Here is an 8,072-nt window from a genome sequence, read left to right on the forward strand (position 1 = left end):
GTGGCTCAGCAGTTAAGAGCACTGACTGCTCTTGCAGAGGACCTGGGTTCGATTCCCAGCACCCACATGGCAGCTACAAACTGTCCTTAACACCAGTTCCAGGGGAATCCGAAGCCCTCTTCTGATCTCCGCGGCATTGCACGACACGGGCGCACTCACTTACATGCAGGCAATACACTCATACACATAAAATAAAAATAAATATATTTAATAAAATATATTTAAATAAAAATATTTAATAAAAATTTTTTTTAAAAGCATTTTAAAAGCATTGGGAGACTAGAATCTGGGTCTAGCATGGCATGGGTTTTTTGACTTGACTCAGTTCTTGCTCTAGGCCCACACTTGGCCCCAGGCCCCACAGGTTTAGGGATGACCCCAGTCCACAGCTCACTGGGCATAAGACTCTCCCTCCACTATGCTTCTGTCAGTTGCATCTCTAAAAGTAAAAAGAAAGTGCACCCACTTGGGAACGTGTCACAGTGCTAGGCAACTAGAAAGGGTGGCTCCTTCAAATCATTTACAAGACATTAATATTCAGCTGGCTGGAAAAGCTAATCTCGTGGTCAGATCCCGCCTCCAGGCACCAAGGCTTCAACAGGATTCAATAGGCATTTCCCAGGGGCTTCTGAATAGAGACTTAGGCCCTCTTTATGTAAAGGCTGGCCTTTAAAAAAAAAAGTCAAGAATTTATATGATTAAGGGGAAAAGTTCAGCCCTTTGCCTTTTAAGGCTCACATTGTGGGCCAAAGGAAAGAGATGCTACATTGTGTCCACTAAGCACAACTTGGAAATTCTGCCTGGGTTTTCTGCATTGATTCAGATTTCTTCCTTTACTAGGTCAAGTCAGACCTTCCATGCTAATGTAAGAGATGGATTCTGTATCAGAATCTACCAAGTTCTCATTAAAGCCTGCTCTTCAGAGTCTGCCAGTCAAAAAGGCCTTTGGTTTTCATAGACGCCTAAGATATTTTTGATGGTGAATAAATCCAGTTTAAAATTAAGAAAAATATTTTCTATTTTAAATGTTGACTGATTTTTTTTTTAAAAAACAGCTTTTAAAATAAAGGCAAATGGTCATTTAGTGAACCTGAGTACCAATAACTTTGCATAGAATGCATGTATCTGGTAAAACAGTCTAACGAAATAGAGATAAGTAACAATTTCATAGGGCTTGGAAGGCAGAAAATCTGTAGTTAGAAGTCTAATTTTTGGAGAATTTACACTGCAGACATGATAAAAATATACAAAACAGAATTTTCAATTAACAGATAAAATTTCTAAAATAAAACAAAGTAGTTTGGGGGAGAGGAATGTGACTTAATGGTAAAGGACTTGCCTAGCATACATAAAGTCCTAGATTTAATCCCCAGCACTGCAAGTAAGTAAGTAAGTAAAAAGCAGGTTTGAACAATGCTGTAAGGGGTCTAAAGCATAGGAAGATGATAGATGAGTTTTATATTTCCTTAAGCTCATTTGCACTAAAACAAAAGAAGTATAAACTATTAATTAGTGTCAGGCATAAGTCAAAATATAAACATGGCAAGTAAAAGTTCCAAATAAGGGGAGAGATGGTTCAGCAGTTAAGAGCACTTGCTGCTCTTGCAGAGGACCTGAGTTTGGTTCCCAGCACCCATGTCAGGTGGCTCACAACTACCTGTAACTCTAGCTTCAGGAAATCTAGCACCCTCTTCTGGCCTCTGCAAGCACCCACACATGCTTGGCATAGACACACACACACACACACACACACACACACACACTATGAAAAAAACAGATTATGAATCTTTAAAAATTCTAAATTTTTTGGAACTTCAAAAGTTCCAAATAAGCCCATATGTAAAAGCAAGCAGCATAAATCATTTTAGCTTAACACAACAACTGGAGTAGGAAATTACCCCTCCCCCTTCTCTCTCTAAGTCTAACTCTTACTCTGTAGCCTGTAGCCCAGGCTGGCCTCAAACTCATGACTATCTACCTGTCTCATCGTCCTGAGTGCTGAGATTACAGGCAGGAGCCACCAAGTCCAGCCAAAATTGCAGTTTCTATGAGAACATCCCACAGTTGGTGTATTTTCCCAGAAACAAAACAAAACAGCACCTGGAGAAAGTAATTTGGAAGGCCGCGCTCACTGGAAAGTGATGACCTGTGACTGGAACAACGAATGCCATGTTATAAGTTCAGCTCCCCTAGGTGGTCAAGAAGAGCATCTGGGACTCAGCGGCACGGCAGTGGGGTGATGCAAATCAGGCTTACAGGGTCAGGCATACTTCAGGCTCACAAACCCTAAGAGAGGACTTACAATACCCTTCTCACTATAGAAACCTGGAAAATATTAAAAATTCACCTGAAATCCTTCTTTCTTTCCTTTCTTTAACCACATGTGATAGAACATAATATAATCAAACATTTATTGTTAAATGTCCAGCTGGCTTGTAGAGAAAAGCTATAAAGGCTGCTTCCCCCTCAGATAGTTTAGAAAGAGAAGATCTTACCCTCCCATTGAAACCCCTGCCGCCAGGAAAGGAGCAGAAGGGTACAAGCTGTGGATGTGATGGATAACCGTCTCCAAGTCTTCAGTGTTCGCACAACAGTAAGTCCTTGGTGTCTGGACAAGAATAACATTATTGTTATTAAACTGTGAGGTAAATGGTCCATACAATGTAGAAATGGAAAAAAAAAAAAGAGCAAGAAATCACAAATAGGAAAGAGGACCTTGGTTTTCACATTACTAATAATATTTTCTATCTTCTAGTACCCATGTCTGTCATTTAAAATCAACATGGTTTGGGTGGTATTAAGGAGATGACGGGGAACATGCAAGGAAGACTTGACACACATGGGACAGCCCAGTACAAACAGGTGCAATCAAACAGGTGCAAATGTGTTTCCACTTTAACAAGGGTCAGTTGAAGAGGAAACGTAGAGAATTACATTTTATGGAAAATAAAACGTATGTTCCCCCAAAATGCAAACTAATTCTTTATTAAAAATGAAGCAAGCAAGCAAAAAAGGCTTTCCAATGGTGTTATAAAAACGCTAAATCCTAGCTAGTTTCTAACCAGGGAACTGTTTTCTGCACTCCAAGTGCTGATAGCCCAATGAAGTGAGGTTTCCAGGCCCTGCCTTTACTCTAGATAAGGCAATATAGAACCTGACTTTAGAAATATTTACTTTTAGAATAATATATCTATTTAGCTCCAGGTATGCTTTAAAATATTAAATTATGTAAATCTCATTATGCCTCAATACATAATGCATTAAGACACATGGTGTTCATGCGAAATTCATCAGTAAGGCCTTTGTTTATAGCAAAAGAGCTGTACAGATGCATCACATGGGATCCAGGAGGAGGGAACAAGCTTCTAAAGAATATACATGAGCATGCACTTGAATGATGTATCTGTGAGAGCGAACAATCTGACATTTAACTGTAAGAAAGTTAAATCATTGAAACTAGTTATTCACCCTACCCCATTTTTAATATTCTAATAAATCATAATCATGCTAGGTAGCTTATACATTCAAGTACCAAGGAATAGTTACAGAAAATTACAATTTTCAACTATTCACTCAATTAGATTCATCTCTGAATCACTGCCTATTGCCTACTGTCATCTTTTTGAGATGCGTGAATATGAATTACCCGTAAGACAAATGTCATCTTGACAGAATTTATAATGGCTCAGGTGTACTGAATAATGAAAAGTGTGCCCACAGAAGCCTGAGAATTACTGTATCTATTTTATAAGTGAGGAAATGGAATTTAAAGGTTAATAGCTCCAAGAGCATTTTAATAGCTAGAAGTGATTAAGCTGAGCTACTTAAAAAATCTTTCTAATTAAATGCCCTTGAGGGGAAAAAAAACTGAACAAAAAGGCTAAAAAGAACAGTATCTCCTACCACATACACTTGTAGAGACTGAAGAGTTTGTCATGAGATTTTAAGTGAAGAAATCATTCCTACTCAGTATTTTTCATTCCGTGTGAGCCTACTCCCATACCACAGCTTTGTGCATTATTTTTGAAGAGTCTCAAACACAAACTGCTGTTATACAGGCTTTAAGTGATGCATACATGCCTATGTCCCTACATACATATGCATATAGTTAAGATATAGGAAGAAGGTGCTCACAGGATCTTAGTGCCAAGAAGGACCACTGATGTCGCCTATCTTTCCTTATTTACACATAAGTAAACTGAGACCCAGCAAAGTTGAGAAATTTGTAAAAGGTCACATAGCAACAGAACCTACATTGTGTACGTACAATAAGTAAAACAGTTCCTGAAAAGAACCAGGGTTCCACAAGAATTTGGCTACTCTGGGAGGAGGTTAATTTGCTAATCTGCAGTAGGAGCCAAAACTCAAAATCCTTTCCTCTCAGGGCTGGAATTACCACACATCCAATATTGAATCAAGCCATCTAAAATTGTAGTTTTCTGTCACGTAGAATGAAAACTGAACAGGAAACATGTATGCCTTAAAAATCATTTAAATTTCATATGTATTTTATTGTAATGTCTGATAAGCATCAGGAAGTTAGGATATTTACTTTTATAGTCTTCTCTCAAGTACTACTGATCTGTATACAATTATGGTGGTGTTGTTTAAACTTTTTTTGCTATTTAAACATTTATATTATTTATTTATTTATTTATTTATGTATTTATTACCTATATGAATGTATAGCCTGCACGTAGGTATGTGCACCCAAGTTGTACAGTGCCTGAAGAGGTCAGAAGAGGGCATCCGAGTCCCTAGAACTGGAGTTACAGAAGGTTGTTAGCTGCTGTGTGGGTGCTGGGTCCCATGTAAGAGCAGCCAATGCTCTTAACTGCTGGGCCATTTCTAGCCCCTAGTGGTGCTACTTAAAGTAACCCCCACTGGGTTGGAATGATTGTTCAGTGGTTAAGAGCACTGATTGCTCTTGCAGAGGACCTGATTTGACTCCCAGCACCCATATGGCAGCTAATAACTGTTCAAAACGCCAGTTCCAGGAGATCTGACACCCTCTTCTGGCCTCTGTGGGCACTGAACGCATATGGTGTACTTATTTACATGTAAGCAAAACACTCATAAAATAAAAAAAAATTTTAAAGTAGCCCTGTAACTCTTATGCGGATATGCTCACCAAAAGGAGTATTTTTTTTTTTTTTTCGATCTTTTTGAAACAGGGTATCTATCCCTGCAAACCCAGCTCACTACGTAGACCAGGCTGGCCTTGAATTCACAGAGATGTGCTTGCCTCTGCCTCCTGAGTGCTGGGATTAAAGGTGTGTGCCACCATGTCTGGCCCAAAAGGAGTATTTTTATAATAAGTCTACTGTTCTTCCATCAATTACTATAGTGTGGTTTGTTTTTATTATACCCATTCCCTGTCCAGTGCCTAATGAACTGCTCAAATTGTTCCTAGGGAAACTGATCTTAGCTTTGGACCAAATAAGGAATCAGAGAGGAAAAAGTGGGTATACACCGATAACATCAGCAATTTAACGTACAACCATTTCTCTTGGTCATTTATAGACTTTAGGAGAGGAAGTGCTAGGCCTAAGCACAGGCTGCACTAGAGAACACAGCTTCTGCCTTGAGAGCACAGCCCACGCTTCCACAAAAGAGCCAACCTAACCTGTCCCCTGACTGAGACTGATGACGAGAGCGGCCTGGATGAGGGTATCTACCAGGGAGTGACACACCAGCTTATGGGACACTGGGGGCAGGGGGAGAGATATATAAGGCCTGCCCTTTCCAGCAATAAACGAGTCTGCAGCACCTCGCCTAGTGCCTGCTTCCACCCGACTCCTGGTGTCTGTGTGTTGACTCTGCACCGCTCACCCCCACCTCGGCTAGAACCCTCATTCCCTGCAGTCCCTCGTGGGCTGGACCCGCGAGGAAACCTGCAACAATAGACATATAAAATGACCAAGTTTCAAAATCGGTCTGAGAACTTGCTAATTTTTAAAAATAGTCATGAAACAAAGGGCTCTGGGAAATACCTTGGTTAACCATGAGACCAGGATGACCTGTGTGCGTTTCTGCTAATGTTCCAGATGGCTGCAGTCCATTCTTCTGCAGTTGTGTGTATAAGGCAGTTATGTGTGCAGGAGCAATTAATAGTTTAGAGCAGGTTAGCCCACCAGCCATATCTTTTCAGTCCTGCATCTTAAGAGGTACATCTCATGGCTGGGTTTGGAGCCACCTGTAATCCTGGGTTGGGAAGACTGGCACATGCATAATGTATTCCACTCACTGAAGAATGTTCAAAACAAAACAAAACAAACAAAAAAACAATTACAGATACCAGACTCCATCCTCGACCAAAAGAATCAGTACTGGGGAGGGAGGGTAGAGCTCATGACTCAGGATGTTTCAAAGCTTCCCAGAGGATCTCAGTGTGCAGCCAGGGTTTATGAACCTCTGCTCTAAGCAGGCAGAAACAGTGAGGGCTGAGCCAAGAGTGGAAGGGGACCACAGTGACAGGAATGAGAAATCCTACGCAGAGTGACTTAGGTGAAGGCATATCTAGCTGGCAGATATCTCTGGGGTGAATCTCTGAGATTCCATGTAGTACTGGGGAAGCATTCCTAAACATCTCAGACCTCACAGGATCACCTGGCTTGGACTAAATATTTGGTAAGTAGTAGTCAAATGATTATTATTTCTAAAACTTCTCAATCATTTAAGTATTTTTCTGAAGGAACACGTTTGACCCAGGGGTACTGCCTCTGTGCTCCCTGCTCCTGCACCCTCAGGCCATAAAGGAGGTCCTTAATCCTTTCTGAAAGCCTCCTTCAGATTCTGCACAGGAAAGGAAAGCTCTAAGTCCTTCATACCCCACTGGCCTCCATGGAAAAGCTCTGTAATCAAGAACTGATTTCTCTGGATCTGAGTCCTTAACCACCCAAGGCTTCCAAGGTAGAGGGAGGCACAGTGCTCTGAGAACATGGTTTACTGCTCCCAGGCTTCAGCCTGACTTGACTGAGAGCCAAGAGTGAAAGGTCAAGACTCTGAGTTCCTGCCCTAAGGCTACCAATCAGCCTTCCAATCTGCCATCAGTCCCACTTCCCTAGTGGTATCCTGTCTATAGAATGAAGCTTTAGAGGACTTGAGGACCTCTGGATCAGAGCCATTCAAAGAGTCCGTCTAGGATGAGAGAGGGGGCTAGCCTGTGAATATAAGTCTGTATGCTGTTTCTACGGGTAAGAAACTATGGCTTTGAGGGGCCAGGGATGGGGGCAGGGTCACCTAACTTAAACAGTGTGCAGTAACTTGAGTTTTTCCTATTACTTACAAAATTAATTTGGGGGTGGAGTCTTGCAAAGGACCCAGGAAGCTAACAACCATCTGTAACTCCAATTCCAGGGGATCCGATGCCCTCCCTGACCACCACAGGCACTGTATACATGTGGTGCACTTAATTACATGCAGACAAAACACTCATACACATTAAAAAAAAAAATCAGTCAGGTGTGGTGGCACATATCTTTAATTCCAGCACTTGGGAGGCAGAGGCAGGTGGATCTCTGAGTTCAAGGTCAGCCTGGTCTACATGGCAAGTTCTAGGCCAGCTGGGGCTATAGCCAAGACTTGTCTCAAAAAGAGTAAAATAAATAAAAACAAAATTAATGTATTTTATTTTTAATAAACAATACCCATTGAATATGTTTATCAGCAGAAAATGATGTTTTGAAATGTATCTACATTGTAAAAAGGTTAAATTGAGTTAATTGACATAGGTATTACCTCATATACTTATTTTTTGTGAGAACACTTGAAATCTACTTTTTCGGGGCTGGAGAGATGGCTCAGCGGTTAAGAACACTGGTTGTTCTTGCAGAAGACATAGGTTCGAGTCCCAGCATCCACATGGCAGCTAACAACTGTTCGTAACTCCAGTTCCAGGGGATCCGACAGCCTCTTCTGTCCTCTGGGAGCATTGCATGATACGGTTGCACTTACCTACATGCAGGCAATATGCTCATATACATAAAATAAAAATAATAAATAAATTTAAAAACTCTTTGTTTCTTTCTTTCTCTCTCTTTCTTTCTTTCTTTCTTTCTTTCTTTCTTTCT

The 8,072-nt window shown here is 40.8% G+C and overlaps 1 protein-coding gene across 1 annotated transcript in view; it reads right to left on the minus strand.

The window, feature by feature from the left end:
- The window catches only part of Abhd3 (abhydrolase domain containing 3), a 58,656-nt gene that overhangs the window by 11,794 nt on the left and 38,790 nt on the right, over nt 1-8,072 (minus strand). Inside the window, exon 5 of the mRNA XM_008826969.2 lies at nt 2,496-2,608. Within this exon, the coding sequence (XP_008825191.1) occupies nt 2,496-2,608 (113 nt within the window). The remainder of the gene's footprint in view (nt 1-2,495; nt 2,609-8,072) is intronic.

This window comes from Nannospalax galili, unplaced genomic scaffold, assembly GCF_000622305.1.
Source record: "Nannospalax galili isolate Female #2095 unplaced genomic scaffold, S.galili_v1.0 scaffold511, whole genome shotgun sequence".
NCBI lineage: Eukaryota > Metazoa > Chordata > Mammalia > Rodentia > Spalacidae > Nannospalax > Nannospalax galili.